The 18213-nt window shown below is 42.6% G+C and overlaps 1 protein-coding gene across 2 annotated transcripts in view; it reads right to left on the bottom strand.

Annotated features, from left to right (window-relative positions):
* Positions 1-18213, bottom strand: part of LOC123772790 (uncharacterized) — a 106127-nt gene that overhangs the window by 73433 nt on the left and 14481 nt on the right. For both annotated transcript variants that reach the window (XM_069303315.1, XM_069303316.1), the window contains exons 2-3: positions 3663-3869; positions 2819-2960 (exon numbers count right to left, since the gene is read on the bottom strand). In XM_069303315.1, the coding sequence (XP_069159416.1) occupies positions 2819-2960; positions 3663-3852 (332 nt within the window). In that variant the 5' untranslated portion in view covers positions 3853-3869. The remainder of the gene's footprint in view (positions 1-2818; positions 2961-3662; positions 3870-18213) is intronic.

Here is an 18213-nt window from a genome sequence, read left to right as displayed (position 1 = left end):
TCTACCTGTTACCCCCTTTTTACCCTAAATTACTCACAACGTCCCACATACCGCTGTCCGCTTCACTCCATGTGTCACCCCTCTTCCCCCCTCTTCCTCTCTCCCCCTCTCTTAATCTTTGTGTTTGTACACCTGACACATGCTTGTCCCCCCCCATCCCCCTCTTACCCCCCTAGACCCATAACGTCCCCGCAACAGGACCCGTCCCAATCTATGTACCCCCACACACACTTTTTGGCTATGACGAGTTCGATACCCGAGATTCTTCTCGAGTTCGGGACGGTCTACGTCGCTCTTTACACTACTACTACCCTCCCCAAGAACAGTGACCCTCCCCAAGAACAGTGACCCTCCCCAAGAACAGTGACCCTCCCCAAGAACAGTGACCCTCCCCAAGAACTAGTGACCCTCCCCAAGAACAGTGACCCCTCCCCAATAACTAGTGACCCTCCCCAAGAACTAATGACCCTCCCCAAGAACAGTGACCCTCCCCAAGAACAGTGACCCTCCCCGAGAAGAGTGACCCTCCCCGAGAAGAGTGACCCTCCCCGAGAAGAGTGACCCTCCCCAAGAACTAGTGACCCTCCCCAAGAACAGTGACCCTCCCCAAGAAGAGTGACCCTCCCCAAGAACTAATGACCCTCCCCAAGAACAGTGACCCTCCCCAAGAAGAGTGACCCTCCCAAGAAGAGTGACAAGAACAGTGACCCTCCAGAAGAAGAGTGACCCTCCCCAAGAAGAGTGACCCTCCCCAAGAAGAGTGACCCTCCCCAAGAACAGTGACCCTCCCCAAGAACAGTGACCCTCCCCAAGAACAGTGACCCTCCAGAAGAAGAGTGACCCTCCCCAAGAACTAATGACCCTCCCCAAGAACAGTGACCCTCCCCAAGAACAGTGACCCTCCCCAAGAACAGTGACCCTCCCCAAGAACAGTGACCCTCCCCAAGAACAGTGACCCTCCCCAAGAACTAATGACCCTCCCCAAGAACAGTGACCCTCCCCAAGAACAGTGACCCTCCCCAAGAACAGTGACCCTCCCCAAGAACAGTGACCCTCCCCAAGAACTAATGACCCTCCCCAAGAACAGTGACCCTCCCCAAGAACTAGTGACCCTCCCCAAGAACAGTGACCCTCCCCAAGAACAGTGACCCTCCCCAAGAACAGTGACCCTCCCCAAGAAGAGTGACCCTCCAGAAGAAGAGTGACCCTCCCCAAGAACAGTGACCCCCCCCAAGAACAGTGACCCTCCCCAAGAACAGTGACCCTCCCCAAGAACTAGTGACCCTCCCCAAGAACTAGTGACCCTCCCCAAGAACAGTGACCCTCCCCAAGAACAGTGACCCTCCCCAAGAACAGTGACCCTCCCCAAGAACAGTGACCCTCCCCAAGAAGAGTGACCCTCCAGAAGAAGAGTGACCCTCCCCAAGAACAGTGACCCTCCCCAAGAACAGTGACCCTCCCCAAGAACAGTGACCCTCCAGAAGAAGAGTGACCCTCCCCAAGAACAGTGACCCTCCCCAAGAAGAGTGACCCTCCCCAAGAAGAGTGACCCTCCCCAAGAAGAGTGACCCTCCCCAAGAAGAGTGACCCTCCCCAAGAAGAGTGACCCTCCCCAAGAACAGTGACCCTCCCCAAGAACAGTGACCCTCCCCAAGAAGAGTGACCCTCCCTATGAACTAGTGACCCTCCCCAAGAACTAGTGACCCTCCCCAAGAACAGTGACCCCCCCCAAGAACAGTGACCCCACACAAGAACAGTGACCCCCCACAAGAACAGTGACCCTCCCCAAGAAGAGTGACCCTCCCTATGAACTAGTGACCCTCCCCAAGAACAGTGACCCTCCCCAAGAACAGTGACCCTCCCCAAGAACAGTGACCCTCCAGAAGAAGAGTGACCCTCCCCAAGAACAGTGACCCTCCCCAAGAACAGTGACCCTCCCCAAGAACAGTGACCCTCCCCAAGATGCAAACCCACAACATGCTGAATTACACCCAGGTACCTATTTACTGCCAGGTGAACAGGCATTAGGCGATAGGAAACGTGCCCAACCAATTCCTTCATTTCTTGGATTCGAATCTGGGAATACCGATTGTGTGTCATGAATGAATCCAACTGTGTAAAATTTATTTAACGTAAATATTTTATCTGGAATAGATTCTATAAGGAATTTCTTTCTTGAGCAAATAACAATGATGAACATATCAATGGGACAAAGGCACTTGCTGCAATGCTATAGGAGCTCAGGTATTCCTAACTAGTTCACTTCTTCCCTCTCCAAAAGCCAACATCAGATTGCCTGTTCACAGCAAAATTCTGGAACAGAGCGTCCAAATAATCTCTGCTTCTTTAATTCTCCTCCAATCGCACACCACTGAGAGAGTGCTCATAATGAATGTAATGATAGAAAGTTGAAGTGTCCAGGCCAGGATGTCTATAATAGATCATCCCTCGGATCCCTTCCTCTAGTTCTGCTCTTACTAGTGAATGCAGGGGAGAATTTTGATTCATGCACAGACATCACAACACGAAATAAAATATTTACATTCTGGCTCAGTACCTTCTCCTTTTTCGCCTTACCTTATGCCAAAGGAGTACTCTCTAGTACACGCACTAACTCAACACAGATTCTGTTAACAGACAAAACATGTGTTACAATGCCTGGAAATCATAATTTTACACAGAAGATCCTGGTTCGTCTATGCCTCTTATCAGAGAGAGAAAGAAAGACAATGGGTAATAAAGAGGGAAAAAATAATTTGAGACGAGTAAAAATAAAAATGAGACACTTAGGGAAGTCAGACCCCATACTAATACTTACGAGCCCCACTGAAAGTTTGGAAGTGTGGGCTTGCTGCGAGCAACGTCTACGGGAGCGGTTGGTTGGTAGGGAGTGAAGACTCGAGCCTGTTCCTCGCCCACCTGCTGATCCAGCCCTGGGTCGTGCACCACACACACGCCATCTGACGCAACAAACACACCAGACTCTCATTATCATGGCGGAAACGACCTGAAGTAGTTATGGCCCCAGATCTTGCTCTTCACAAACCAAGGCTATCATGACAGGAGTCATTCGGGCAGCCTCGGGTGTGTGGCGTCCAAGAGCTAAGTTCTCGTATTGATTATCATTGTGGGGATGACCCGGGAGAGGTGGGTCCCAGGGATACATACTCCACTGATTAACTTGGCAAAGTTTTTTCCAGGGAGACATAATGAGATACGTTGGGCCTAGGAGCCATCTCTTGATCAACACTAGTCACCATGAGGAGGGGTTCTCTGGGGGAGATCTGAGAGACCAGGTCCAGGAGGTCTGAGGGACCAGGTCCAGGAGGTCTGAGGGACCAGGTCCAGGAGGTCTGAGGGACCAGGTCCAGGAGGTCTGAGGGACCAGTTCCAGGAGGTCTGAGGGACCAGGTCCAGGAGGTCTGAGGGACCAGGGGCCAGGAGATAACTCACCACAAATATTGACTATCATGGTGATGTCCTCATCCGGGGCGACCCGCGTGAATTGGGACAAAGGCACTCGGGACAATGGAACAAACATTGATAACTTATCAAGACTGGAGCATCCCATGGACAATTTTGCAGGGCGTTATGCCATGCTTCTCTAAAACAGTTAACATGGGTAAATATTATCAAGTAAGCAAACTAAGGCGAGAACAAACCCTTGAAAGAGAAGAATACACATTGTTGGATCCTGCAGTAGATGGCACAGGTTATGATGGAGTTAACTGAAAAGTTCCGTGTGTTGAGGTAGCAATTGCCGGGGTAGCTGTCTAACCTGTAGAGGGTCTCCGAGGCCGCCCACACCCACATCAATGCACACAACATCACCCATCTTGCCAAAGTTCCCATACCTGCAGCTTAACAACCTGTTAGGAATAGAGATTATAGGATCATAACGGATCACAAGTTGAAGCTCACCTCTAGATGGGCTCTTGACATGTTGAAAAACTGTTGAAGACCCCAGAGTGTTGTGTATAGTAATTGTACTTACCTAGTTGCATTGCGTTGCGTTCAGACCCTAGTTGACCCTAGTTGCGTAGAGGGCCTGACAGTTGAGTTGACAGCACTCGGGATTCATTATCCTGAGGTTACGAGTTTAATCCCCGGTGGAGGTGGAAACAAGTGAACAGAGTTTCTTTCACCCTGATGCATCTGTTCATCTAGCAGTAAATAGGTGCCTGACAGTTAGATAGCTGCTACCGACTGCTTCCTGGGGGTGTGTAACAAAAAGGAGACCTGGTCGAGAACCGGGCCGCAGGGATGCTAAGCCTCGAAATTATCTCAAGATAACCTCAAGAAGATGGTTAGCTTCTGGATTGTTACTGATTGGAGTTGGAGCCGAGCTTAGTGCGGGAATTGGACACGTGCGCCGACATGAGGAAAGATTTAGACCCATTAACAAGGAAGTGAAGAAGATGCACAATTGTTTGTCGCGACACAAAGACTTAAGTTATAGTGGATGAAGTTCATATGAAAACAATAATATTGGCTGTCTCCAGGAATAAGTGTCTAAGGAAGACAATGAAGCGGTCATTGATACATGTAATATTCTCCAAACACATTCTCTGCACTGGTAGACGAGTGTTCAGAGAAAGTAGCTGCTCCCCCGATAGTGGAGACAGAGAACATTTCAGGCATGAGTACAGGAGGTACAGTATTGATGGGACTCAGCAGGATAGGTAAGAAAATCTTGCTTCATAGAGATTCTCAGATAAAATAGGGTTTATATTTCAAGTGATGTTTGTGACAGGATGAAGGTGTGCTTCCATAGGGCGGGGAATGTGACATGGCAGACAGGACGGACAATCCTCGTCCCGACCATCCCCAACTCCCTCGTCCCCTCGTCCTTCCCAACTCCCTCGTCCCCCTCTTCCTCCCCAACTCCCTCGTCCCGTCGTCCTCCCCACCATTACCCCCTCCCCTGTCCCATAGTCCTCCCCACTATCTCTAACTTACATCCCATCGTCCTCAAAACTATCTCTAACTTACATCCCATCGTCCTCCCCACTCCCTCGTCTGATACATTCTCAAATGATCTGATGTTCTCTTCAGAAAATTTAACACATCAAATGGTCTGATGTCCCATCACTGAAATATAAGAAAAATAGTTTAAAAAATTAAATAAAAATCAATAAAAAATAAACTATACTCACGAAATGGACGGAATGATAAACAACACATCTCAATTCCATCGCAATGTCACTCAAAATAATTAAGTAAATATGAAAATAAATCAAAATGTATGAAAATTAAATTTGTCAATGCAATTTGAAACATTGAAATGGAATTGTGTCATATTTAGTATTGCGTGTGTTGCTCTTACATGCAACAGATGACTCTATTTCTTAAAAAAAAAATGTTTTTACCTGCCACAGGTGTGGCATCTATACTTATACTTATGAAATGAACGATATGGTAAACAATACAGCTCAATTCCAATGCAATATCACATAAAATAATTAAATCAAAATGAAAACAAATCGAAATCTTTGAAAATTCTATTTATCAATGCAATCGGGAACAGTGAAATGGAATCGTAACATATTTTTTATAGTGTGTATGGCTCTTACGTGCAACAGATGGTGCTGTTTCTTAAAAAAAGCAGAATGTTTTTACCGTTTACAAATGAGGCATCTATATTTATACTTACAAAATGAACGTTGTACTAAATATGTTACGAATCCATTTCACTGTTCCCGATTGCATTGATAAATAGAATTTTCAAAGATTTCGATTTGTTTTCATTTTGATCTAATTATTTTATGTGATATTGCATTGGAATTGAGCTGTATTGTTTACCATATCGTTCATTTCATAAGTATAAGTATAGATGCCACACCTGTGGCAGGTAAAAAATTTTTTTTTTAAGAAATAGAGCCATCTGTTGCATGTAAGAGCAACATATGCTATACTAAATATGACGCAATTCCATTTCAATGTTTCAAATTGCATTGACAAATTTAATTTTCATACATTTTGATTTATTTTCATATTTACTTAATTATTTTGTGTGACATTGCGATGGAATTGAGATGTGTTGTTTATCATTCCGTTCATTTCGTGAGTATAGTTTATTTTTTATTGATTTTCATATAATTTTTTAAACTATTTTTCTTATATTTCAGTGATGGGACATCAGACCATTTGATGTGTTAAATTTTCTGAAGAGAACATCAGATCATTTGAGAATGCATCAGACGAGGGAGTGGGGAACGGTGGGGAGGACGATGGGATAAAGGAATTGGGGATGGCGGGGGAGGACGAGGCGACATCGTAATGGTAAGGAGGAGGAGGGGGACGGGGGAATGGGAGATGGTGGAGTGGGGAATGGTTAGGAGGACGAGGGAACTGTGATGTGAGGGATGGGGTAGAGGACAAAATGATGGAGGAGGGGGGAATGATAGGGAGGACAAGGGGACAGGGGAGTGGGAAATGGCTGGGAAGATTAGGGGATGGAAGAGTGAGGAATTGTTGGGAGGGCGAGGTGACGGGTGAGGGGGAAAATGGTGGGGGAGGACTGGGAGACAAGGGAAAGTTGCTGTCGCTCAGCAACGCACGTGTTGCTGAACCACAGCAATGCGTGGCCGGGTACAGCTAGTAGTTACATAATATTGCTGCTAATTTACTAGTAACAAATTAATTCAAAGAAACCGAGGATCCAGTGGAATTTTCCTCCGAAGAAAATGGGGGAATCATTGCCAAGTAGCCAGTAAATTCACTAGTTAATAATATTGGGAATTCTTTTTAAAACATCACTCTCTGGACTGTGAACACCATAAAAACATTTCCTCTGGAACCACCTTAATTATCAGTACTAAAACAGATTACATATGTACCCTCCTTCCAATTCTTTACAAAATGAGTCTGGAGAACACCAGATTCGAGATTCGAGACAACTACCTTCCAGTAGCTGCCATAACTAGTATGCCTTAACCCACTACACCACTCAGACCCTTAAAAGAAGTAGAGACTTCAAAGTATATATACACCTCATATATCCCCACTTCCCAAGAGCACTAGATTAGTGAGGCGTTACTATACGTTTTTCATCAAGCCACTGTTAATGTGGGAGAACTTGTGTCCATGCTATAAGCCTATACTTGCATAAACCACAAGTGAATACATATATATATATATATATATATATATATATATATATATATATATATATATATATATATATATATATATATTTATTATTTTCTGGTTTAGGGCTTCTATCCCTCTAACTATTTTCTTAGCATCAGGGCTTAATTGAAATAGGAGTTCTCCAAAACTCATTTTCGTACTTTTAAGGTGAAGAAAAGAAGTGATTTACTATAGAGTGTATTACACTTATTTGTATAATTTGCACGACGTTTCGAACCTCCATGGTTCATTCTCAAGTGAACAGATCTTACAATACTAGTTGATTTTATACCCGCATTAGGTCAGGTGATAATACACCTGATATTTGTATATACAAATATAATATTTGTATTATCACCTGACCTAATGCGGGTATAAAATCAACTAGTATTGTAAGATCTGTTCACTTGAGAATGAACCATGGAGGTTCGAAACGTCGTGCAAATTATACAAATAAGTGTAATACACTCTATAGTAAATCACTTCTTTTCTTCACCTTAAAAGTACGAAAATGAGTTTTGGAGAACTCCTATTTCAATTAAGCCCTGATGCTAAGAAAATAGTTAGAGGGATAGAAGCCCTAAACCAGAAAATAATAAATACAGAATATGCGGTCATATTCAATGAAACATGTTTGAAAGAAAACCTGCTGCCAGTATACACCAATATATATATATATATATATATATATATATATATATATATATATATATATATATATATATATATATATATATATATATATATATATATATATATATATATATGTATGTATATAAATAAAAATGGAGATGTTCGTTTCTTCAAAATCGCTAAACTCCGAAAGTTCTTCACTGATTGCTTAGAAATTTTCACACAATGTTCCATTCGCATCAGAGCAGGTTTTTATATACATATTATATTGATGTCACTTTGTGACGGAAAAAAAACATGCTTAGTTTTTAAAACTGTGTTTTTCATGTGATAGAAATCATCGAAACCTCTTTACCAATTGCTTTGAAATTTTGACACAACGTTACATTCGAATAGGCGCATGCTTCTATATACCTCCTATATACATGCTTTACCTGTGACTGGAGAAAACATGCTTTTTTTGAAAAACAACGCCATCTGTTGGATGTAAGAGCAACACACGCTGCAATCTCGCAAAGTTCTTCACCGATTGCTTTGAAATTCTGACAACGTTCCATTCGAATATGTGCGTCTTTTTATTTACCTACTATATAGATGCCACCTCTGTGACAGATAAAAGCATGCGTTTTTGAAAAACAGCACCATCTGTTGCACATAATAACAACTTGCACGCTATACTAAATATGTTTCGAATTCCATTTGATTGTTTCAGATTGCATTAATAAATTTTATTTTCATAGATTTCGATTTAATTTATTTTTTATTTAATTATTTTGTGTGACATTGTGTTGGAATTGAGCTGTGCTGTTTACCATACCATTCAATTCGTAAGTATAAGTATAGATGCCACACCTGTTACAGGTAAAACTATGCATTTCTTGAAAAACAGCGTCATCTGTTGCATGTAAGAGGATCGCAAAATCTATACTAAATCTGTTACAATTCCATTTCAGTGTTTCTGATTGCATTGATAAAATTAATTTTCATAGATTTAGATTTATTTTCATTTTGATTTAATTATTTTGTGTGAATTGCATTGGAATTGACCTGTGTTGTTTACCATACCGTTCATTTCATGAGTATAGTTTATTTTTTTACTTTTCATATTTTCCTTTAATTTTTTAACTGTTTTTCTTATATTTCAGTGATGTTAACGTCAGATCACTTGATGTTCCCAATTTTCTGATGGGAACATCAGACCATTTGGGAAGGCATCCCCACCATTCCCCACTCCCTCGGGGAGTGGGGAATGGTGGGGATGACGAGGGGACGGAAGTGAGAGATAGAGGGGAGCATGAGGGGATGAAAGTGAGAGATGGTGGGGTGGACGAGGGGACAAGGGAGGGGGTAATGGTGGGGAAGGACGAAGGGACAGTGGAGTTTGGGATAGTGGGGACGAGGGGAAGGCGGAATGGAGAATGGTGGGGAGGACAAAGGGACAGGGGAGTGGGATATGGTGGGAAGGAAGAGGGGATGGGCGAGTGGGGAATGGTGGGGAGGACGAGGGGATGGTGGAGTCGAGAAAGATTGGGAAGCCAAGGAGACGGTGAGGAGGAATGGTGGGGAAGACTAGGGGATAGGAAAGGTTGCCGTGGTTCCTCAATGCACATGCTTTGCTGAGCAACAGCAACGCGTGGCTGGGTACGGCTAATCTATATAAAAAAAAATGTAAATGTTCGTTTGTTCAAAATCGCTAATCTCCGAAAGTTCTTCACCGATTGCTTTGAAATTTTCACACAATATTCCATTCGCATCAGAGTGGGTTTTTATATCCATATTATATTGATGTCACGTCTGTGACGGTTAAAACCATGTTTTTTTTTAAATTGTGTTTTTCATGTGTTTTTCATGTGAGAGAAATCTACAAAACCTCTTTACCGATTGCTTTGAAATTTTGACACAACGTTGCATTTGAATAGGCATATGTTTTTATATACTTACTATATATGCCTCGCCTATGACGGGAAAAAAATGCTTTTTTTATAAATAGCGCCATCTGTTGGACGTAAGAGCAACACACGCTGTTATCTCCCAAAGTTCTTCACGGATTGCTTTGAAATTTTGACACAACGTTCCATTCGAATATGCGCGTGTTTTTATATGCCTACTATATAGATGCTACACCTTTGAGAGGTAAAAACGTAATTTAAAGAAAAAACAATGCCATCTGTTGAACGTAATAGCAAGACACACACGTTATTCTGAATATGTTATGATTTCCATTTCAATGTTTCTGATTGCATCAATAAATGAAATTTTCATAGATTTTAATTTAATTTAATTTTGAATTAATTATTTTATGTGACATTGTATTGGAATTGAGCTGTGTTGTTTACCGCAACGTTCATTTTGTAAGTATAAATATATATTTTGTAAATTTGCCACATTTGTAAACGGTAAAAACATTCTGCTTTTTTTAAGAAACAGCGCCATCTGTTGCACGTAAGAGCCATACACACTATAATAAATATGTTACGATTCCATTTCAATCTTTCTGATTGCATTGACAAATTAAATTTTCATATAATTTGATTTATTTTCATTTTGATTTAATTATTTTGTGTGATATTGCGTTGGAGTTTAGCTGTATTGTTTACCATACCGTTCATTTCGTGAGTATAAGTATAGATTCCACACCTGTGACAGTAAAAACATGCATTATTGAAAAACAGCACCATCTGTTGCAAGTAAGAACAACTCACGCTTTACTAAATATGTTACGATTAGATTTCAATGTTTCCAATTTCATTGATAAATTGAATTTTCATAGAATTTGAATTATTTTCATTATGATTTAATGTTTTTGTGACACTTTGTTTTAATTGAGCTTTGTTGTTTACCATACCGTTCATTTCATGAGTATAGTTTATTTATTTATTTCTTCATTGTTTTTCGTATATTTCAGTGATGGGAACATCAGATCATTTGATGGTCCCTATTTTCTGATGGGAACATAAGATTATTTGGGAATACATCAGACGAAGGAGTGGGGAATGGTAGGGAGGACGAGGGGGATGGGAGTGAGGGGATGGCACTGAAAACGACAGGACAAGGGAGGGGGTAATTGTGGGGAGGACGAGAGGACAGGGGAAATGGGGATGGTGGGGACGAGGGGACAGGGAAATGGAGAATGATGGGAAGGACAAGGAGACAGGAGAGTGGGAGATGGTGCAGAGGACGAAGGAACAGGAGATAGGAGAATGATAGGCAGGCCGGGATGGGGGGACGGGGGAGTGGGAGATGGAGGAGAGTACGAGGGGACGGTGGAGTGGGGAATAGTTAGAAGGATGAGGGGACGGCGGAGTGGGGGATGATAGGGAGGACACAGGGATGGGGGAGGGAGGAAATGGTGGGGACGACGAGGGGACGGGGAAATGTGGTATGGTTGAGAAGAGGAAGGAACAGGAGAGTGAGGAATGGTTGGGAGGACGAGGGGACAGGGGAGGGGGTAATGGTGAAGAGAACTAGGAAACCAGGGGAAAGCTGCTGTGGCTTATGCGTTGCTGAGCCACAGCAACGCATTGCCGGGTACAGCTAGTATATATATATATATATATATATATATATATATATATATATATATATATATATATATATATATATATATATATATATATATATATATATATATATATATATATATATATATATATATATATATATATATATATATATATATATATATATATATGGAAATGTTCGTTTGTTCAAAATCGCTTATCTCCGAAAGTTCTTCACCAATTACCTTGAAAAATTTTCACACAACGTTCCATTCGCATCCGAGCAGGTTTATATATACATATTTAATAGATGTTACAACTGTGACGGATTTTTTTTTTTTAAGCTGTGTTTTTCATGGTAGGGAATTCTTCGAAACCTCTTTACCGATTGCATTGAAATTTTGACACAACGTTGCATTCGAACAGGCGCGTGTTTTTATATACCTTCCACATGCATGCCACACCTGTGACAGGAAAACACATGCTTTTTTTGAAAAACTGAGCCATCTGTTACATGTAAGAGTAACACACACTGCAATATCCGAAAGTTCTTCACCGATGGCTTTGAAATTTTAACACAAAGTTCTATTCAAATATGCGCATGATTTTATATACCAACTATATAGATGCCACACCTGTGACAGGTAAAACATTTTTTTTTCAAACAGTGCCATCTATTGCACATAATAGCAACTCACACTATACTAAATAAGTTATGTTTCCACTTTAATGTTTCCAATTGCACTAATAAATTCAATTTTCATAAACTTCTATTTATTTTCATTTTGATTTAATTAGTTTGTGTGATATTGCGTTCAAAATTGAGCTGTGTTGTGTACCATTTCGTAAGCATGAGTATAGATGCCACACCTGTGACAGGTAAAATCATTCATTTTATTAAGAAACAACACCATTTGTTGCATGTAAAAGCAACACATACAATACTTAATATGTTACAATTCCATTTCAATGTTTCTGATTACATTGACAAATTGAATTTTCATAGATTTCAATTGATTTTCATTTTGATTCAATTTTTGTGTGTGACATTACATTGGAATTTAGCTGTGTTGTTTACCATACTGTTAATTTCCTGAGTATAGTTAATTTTTTTTATTTTTTCTCTGTTTTTCATTTCGTTTTTTCTGTTTGTCATATAATTCAGTGATGGGAACATTAGATTATTTGATGTTCCCAATTTTCTGATGGGAACATCAGATCGTTTGGGAATGCATCTGGCGATGGAGTGGGGAATGTTGGGGATGACATGAGGATGAGAGTGGGGGATGGCGGGGAGGAAGAGGGGGGACAAGAGAGAGGGTAATAGCGTGGAGGACGAGGGGAAGGGAGAGTTGGAGAAGGTGGGGACGAGGGGAAGTCGCAGTTAGGGATCGTGGGGTCGAGGGGACAGGGGAATGGAATATGGTGGGGAGGACGAGGGGATTTGGAAGTATGGAGATGGTGGGGAGGAGGAGCGGACTATAGAGTGGTGAATGGTTAGGAGGACGAGCGGATGCTGGAGTGGAAGATGTTGGGGAGGACAAAGGGACGAGGAAGGGTGGGGGGAATAGTGGGTGGACGAGGGGACGGGGGAGGGTGAGGGGAATATAGGGTAGACGAGGGGACGGGGGAGGGTGAGGGGAATATAGGGTGGACGAGGGGACGGGGGAGGGTGGGGGTAATAGTGGGTGGATGAGGGGACGGGGGAGTGGGGAAAGGTTGGCAAGACTTGTAGATAAGGGAAGGTTGGTGTGGCTGCGTTACTGAGCCACAGCAACGCGTGGCCGGGTACTGCTAGTATATATATATATATATATATATTATTAAATATGACCGAAAAAGTAAGATTAATAATTCTAACACGAATTTTCTCAATCTTTCGTACATTACGCTTCACTGTTGGAGGTAAATCAAAAATTAATTCTCCAAAATTCATTTTTATTTCTAGTCTGACGCGACACCGGCGCGTTTCGTAAAACTTATTACATTTTCAAAGACTTTAGTTCACAAATACACAACTGAATAGAACTTACGTATCTCCGATTTTATATCTACATTTGAGTGAGGTGGGAGGGGTGATGTGGCATTAACACAAGACAGAACAAGAGGGGATATTAATAGGGTATTAAAAGTATCAACACAAGACAGAACACAAACAATGGTTATTGAATAGAAGTGTTTGTAGAAAGCCTATTGGTCCATATTTCTTGATGCTTCTATATTGGAGCGGAGTCTTGAGGTGGGTAGAATATAGTTGTGCAATAATTGGCTGTTGATTGCTGGTGTTGACTTCTTGATGTGTAGTGCCTCGCAAACGTCAAGCCGTCTGCTATCGCTGTATCTATCGAAGATTTCTGTGTTGTTTACTAGGATTTCTCTGGCGATGGTTTGGTTGTGAGAAGAGATTATATGTTCCTTAATGGAGCCCTGTTGCTTATGCATCGTTAAACGCCTAGAAAGAGATGTTGTTGTCTTGCCTATATACTGGGTTTTTTGGTAATAGTGGATACAGTCTACATTCTACAGATACAAATAGTGCAGTCTACACTAAGGAAACGAACATAGGAATGTGCCTAAATGCCAACAGCGACTGCCCAGACAGGTACAAGAGGAGTGTTGTTAACGCATATGTCGACCGTGCTCTCAGCCACAGCTCAGGATGGACGCAAGTCGAAGACGAACTCTGTAGGCTAAGGCAGGTCCTAGTCAACAACGGCTTCACCAATGGTTTCGTTGAAGACATCATAAGAAGGAAAGTGAAACGCCATGCAACCTCTGAAGAGACAACTAACACAACACCTATACCCCCTATTAGACTATTTTACAGGAACTTCTTTTCCACAGCTCATAAAACGGAGGAAAGGGTCCTGAAAGATATTGTTAATAGAAACGTTATCCCTACAGACAAAATCAGAAGATACAACTGATGATTTACTATAAAACCAAGAAAACGGCCAGCTTACTCATGAGAAACTCTCCAGACACAAAGCAGAACGCTTTAAAAGAGACCAACGTCGTCTATGCCATCAAATGCCCTCTTGGGGACTGTAAGCCTCAAAAAAACTCAGTATATAGGCAAGACAACAACATCTCTTTCCAGGCGTTTAACGATGCATAAGCAACAGGGCTCCATTAAGGAACATATAATCTCTTCCCACAACCAAACCATCACCAGAGAAATCTTAGCAAACAACACAGAAATCATCGATAGATACAGCGATAGCAGGCTGCTTGACATCTGCGAGGCACTACACATCAACAAGTCAACACCAGCAATCAATAGCCAATTAATGCACAACTATATTCTACCCTCTTCAAGACTCCGCTCCAATATAGAAGCATCAAGAAATATGGGCCCTCTGCAATTACTTCCATTCTTACCTTCAATACCTTTCGTGTTCTGGCTTGTGTTGAAAGTTTGTTTTCACCTCATCCAAAACTGTTTTAACATATCACCTCACCCAAATGCAGGTATAAAAAATCGAAGATGTTTAAGCTCTACCAGGAAGGAAGAGACATCTCCCGCCAACACATCACAAGGCGCAGTGTGGTCACAATGCGACCCAAACGTCTTAAGGTCAGAGCTACTCCACTTGACGGTCATGCTATCGGAAGAAGCAATACTTTAAATGTCCTGAAGGACGTAACTGGTCTCAAACCCGCTGACATTAGTCAGAAAGCTGAAGATATCGTGCTCTACTTTTCATGTGAAGAGGAGCTAGAAAAACATCTCACTAACGATGCCTTTCTTCGCAAAGAGCACTACCTACATCCTCACTTCCCACGTCAGTTCCTGGCCGGAAGAACTGTTTTTACCAGCAGGACTAGCCGGTGGATCGCTAAACGACCTCAACATCATATCATAAACAATATCGAGGACGAAAATCCAAACCTGTCGGTATTCAACCTAGAGTTCTGCAACACCGACAAAACATCAATGAAGATTACGTTCACCACCATAGCTGCGGCCACCCAGGCTGCCACACAAGGATTCTACTGCTTCGGCCTAAAAATACCACCCCACCAAATAAAAAAGGAACGGTACCATGAGATCCAGCAGTGCTTTAAGTGCTACGAGCTCTCCCACCCGACCAACAAGTGTCAGCACCCTGTCCAAAGGTGCAGCCTGTGCGCACTGGACCATCACTACTCCATATGCAAGGCAACAGTCCATCACTGCTTGCTCTGTGATGGCAATCACCCCGCAATTTCCTACCGCTGCCCCCGCAGACAGGAAATCATCAAGGCCCAGGTTGAAGCCAAAAGAAACAACTCGTCTACCTCCTCGACCAGAACCCCAAGCGTTCAACTCACCACCTTAGCTCTCACTAGTCGCTCTCAGCAGAAGACTTTCCGGTCCTACCAACATGTGGCTCCTCCCAGCAGGTGACACAGCCTTCTCATTGGGGACCCAAGGTCCCCAAGGTCCCACAGGCTCCTTCACAGCCCCCTGCATCACGTGCAGGCATTATCCCTGGTCTTCTTAAACTAGCGGAAAGGCTTGCAGGACCAGACAACCAGCGCTTTGTCAGTGAACTAAACGCATTATACATAGACAATGGCCTGGCCCCCATCATAGCCACTAACGTAAATCTCACTGCCTCCTCTACCACTCCGGAGACTACCACCAGGACGACCAGGTGGTCAACTTCAACACCGACTCCAGAACCGCCCATGACTCGGGCGACACAAACAGAGGTAATTCCTTCCCAGCTCCCAACATTCCTACCATCACTATCTCAGTAGCCGCGCTAGCAGACGTGCTGTCTACAAACGATAACAGCACCACCAGCACTCCTGAAATAGCTACAACCACCAATGAACGACACCTAAACCTACCTAAGGCTGCGAGGCGAAAGACAAAAACGCCCACTACGGAGGTTACGGACTCCTCAGACGAGGAAATCATAGGAGCTCCACCGCCGAATCACAAATACGACACCTAAACGGTTCAAGACTTCCTCATGGAGGCCACGTCACCAAACTCTAACGACAGCACTGCTCAGTCGCAGGCAAAGAAAAAACGGAAAACCTAGAGGTCTACACTAACCCCACCAGCTCCATAACTGGTATAGACAGCCCTCCAGGCTGAAAACCATCATGAAGACCCCCATCCATCGCCATATCTCTAGTATCAGCCACTGAAACATATAATGGCTCCAAAGAGCCTCCACTTATGGGCTTACCATAGCCCGTGCTACTGGGACTTATCGTTCTGAGTAGCGAATCTTAAACAACAACAACAACATTAGGCTCTATTCAGTTATAGTTGTGTGTGTGTGTAAACTAAAGTCTTTGAAAATGTAATAAGTTTTTCGAAACACGCTCAAGTGTCGAGTCAGACTAGAAATAAAAATGAATTTTGGAGAATTGATTTTTCAATTACCATCAACAGTGAAAAGAAACATAAGAAAGATCGAGAAAATTCGTGTTAGAATTATTAATCTTACTTTTTCGGTCATATTTAATAATATATGTCTACAGGAAAGACTGCAACCAAAATATACTAATATTAAAACGCACGAACCAGCAGCATGGAATCAAGCCTTCACGATAAAATATCGCCAAGATCTGATTCGTAATCAGATATACAAGGCAGAAAATGAAATCAAAGACAACAAAACGCAACTACTTCATGCTACAAACCATTGGAGAAACAGCAACATCGACGAAAGTCTCCGTACTCGCATCGAGCAACACCTCGACCTCCTCACAGACCGACATCACCTCAGCACTGAAACCAGGATAATCAAGAAACTAACAACGTTATATGGAGGACCTATGGCAATTCCACGACCAAGAGACGGCTTCCTGAACCTTGCAGGAATCAACCTCACTGAGGACCAAGTCACTCTCCTAAATCTGGGTACAAACTGTCACGTTATGTCCAGACCAAGTGAGATGGCCCGGAAAGTGGAGTTGGAGATTCTGTTGGACGACATATTCGACCTCGAGGCACAACAGAAGGTCACCACCAAAGACACTTTACAAGCAGAACTTATTGCTGAAGGAGGAAAGAATCGAGGCAACTACAGAAGCACCATACTGTCCCCCGAGTTCAAAGCGGCAGCTAAGAGCCTTCGTGAGAACAAGGAGATAGTTGTCAGGAGAGGTGACAAGTCGCCAATATACGTCATTCTTAAAAAAGACGAATATCTGGCGAAAATGAACCTCATTCTCTCTGACCAAACTAAATTCCAAAGGGTAATGAAGGACACTGCAGCCGAATTGAAGGCAAAGGTCAACAAATTGATCGAAACTGTGAACGCCAAGAAATCCGGACTCCACCTGCCAAAGATTATTGGGGAATATAAACCTGGATACGCGTATGGAAATGTCAAGACAAATAAGCCTGGAAATCCACTTCGGCCAATCATCAGCCAGATACCCAAACCCACGTACAGACTGGTGAAACGACTCAACAGCTCGCTGACTCCTTATGTCCCTTGCGCCTTCAGCCTGAAGTCTCCAAAGGAATTTGTTGACGTACTGCGGGGAACACGGGCCACAGGGATAAGAGCCTCGTTGGACGTAGAATCGCTGTTTACCAACGTACCTGTGGATAAAACAATCGGGATGATAGCAGACAGAGTGTATCGTGACTTGGCACTACACATTAAGAAGTCGACACCAGCAATCAACAGCCAATTAATGCACAACTATATTCTACCCACTTCAAGACTCCGCACCAATATAGAAACATCAAGAAATATGGGCCAATAGGCCCTTTGCAGTAACTTCCATTCTTCCCTTTAACTTACAAAATACTATACCCATTGTTTCGTGTTCTGTCTTGTGTTGAAAGTTTGTTTTCACCTCATCCAAAACTGTTATAACATATCACCTCACCTAAATGCAGGTATAAAATCGAAGCTGTTTGAACTCTGTTCAGTTATAGTTGTGTGTGTGTAAACTAAAGTCTTTGAAAATGTAATAAGTTTTACGAAAC

The sequence above is a fragment of the Procambarus clarkii genome, chromosome 50, assembly GCF_040958095.1.
Source record: "Procambarus clarkii isolate CNS0578487 chromosome 50, FALCON_Pclarkii_2.0, whole genome shotgun sequence".
NCBI classification, from domain to species: domain Eukaryota; kingdom Metazoa; phylum Arthropoda; class Malacostraca; order Decapoda; family Cambaridae; genus Procambarus; species Procambarus clarkii.
This window is presented reverse-complemented; position numbering and strand designations above follow the sequence as displayed.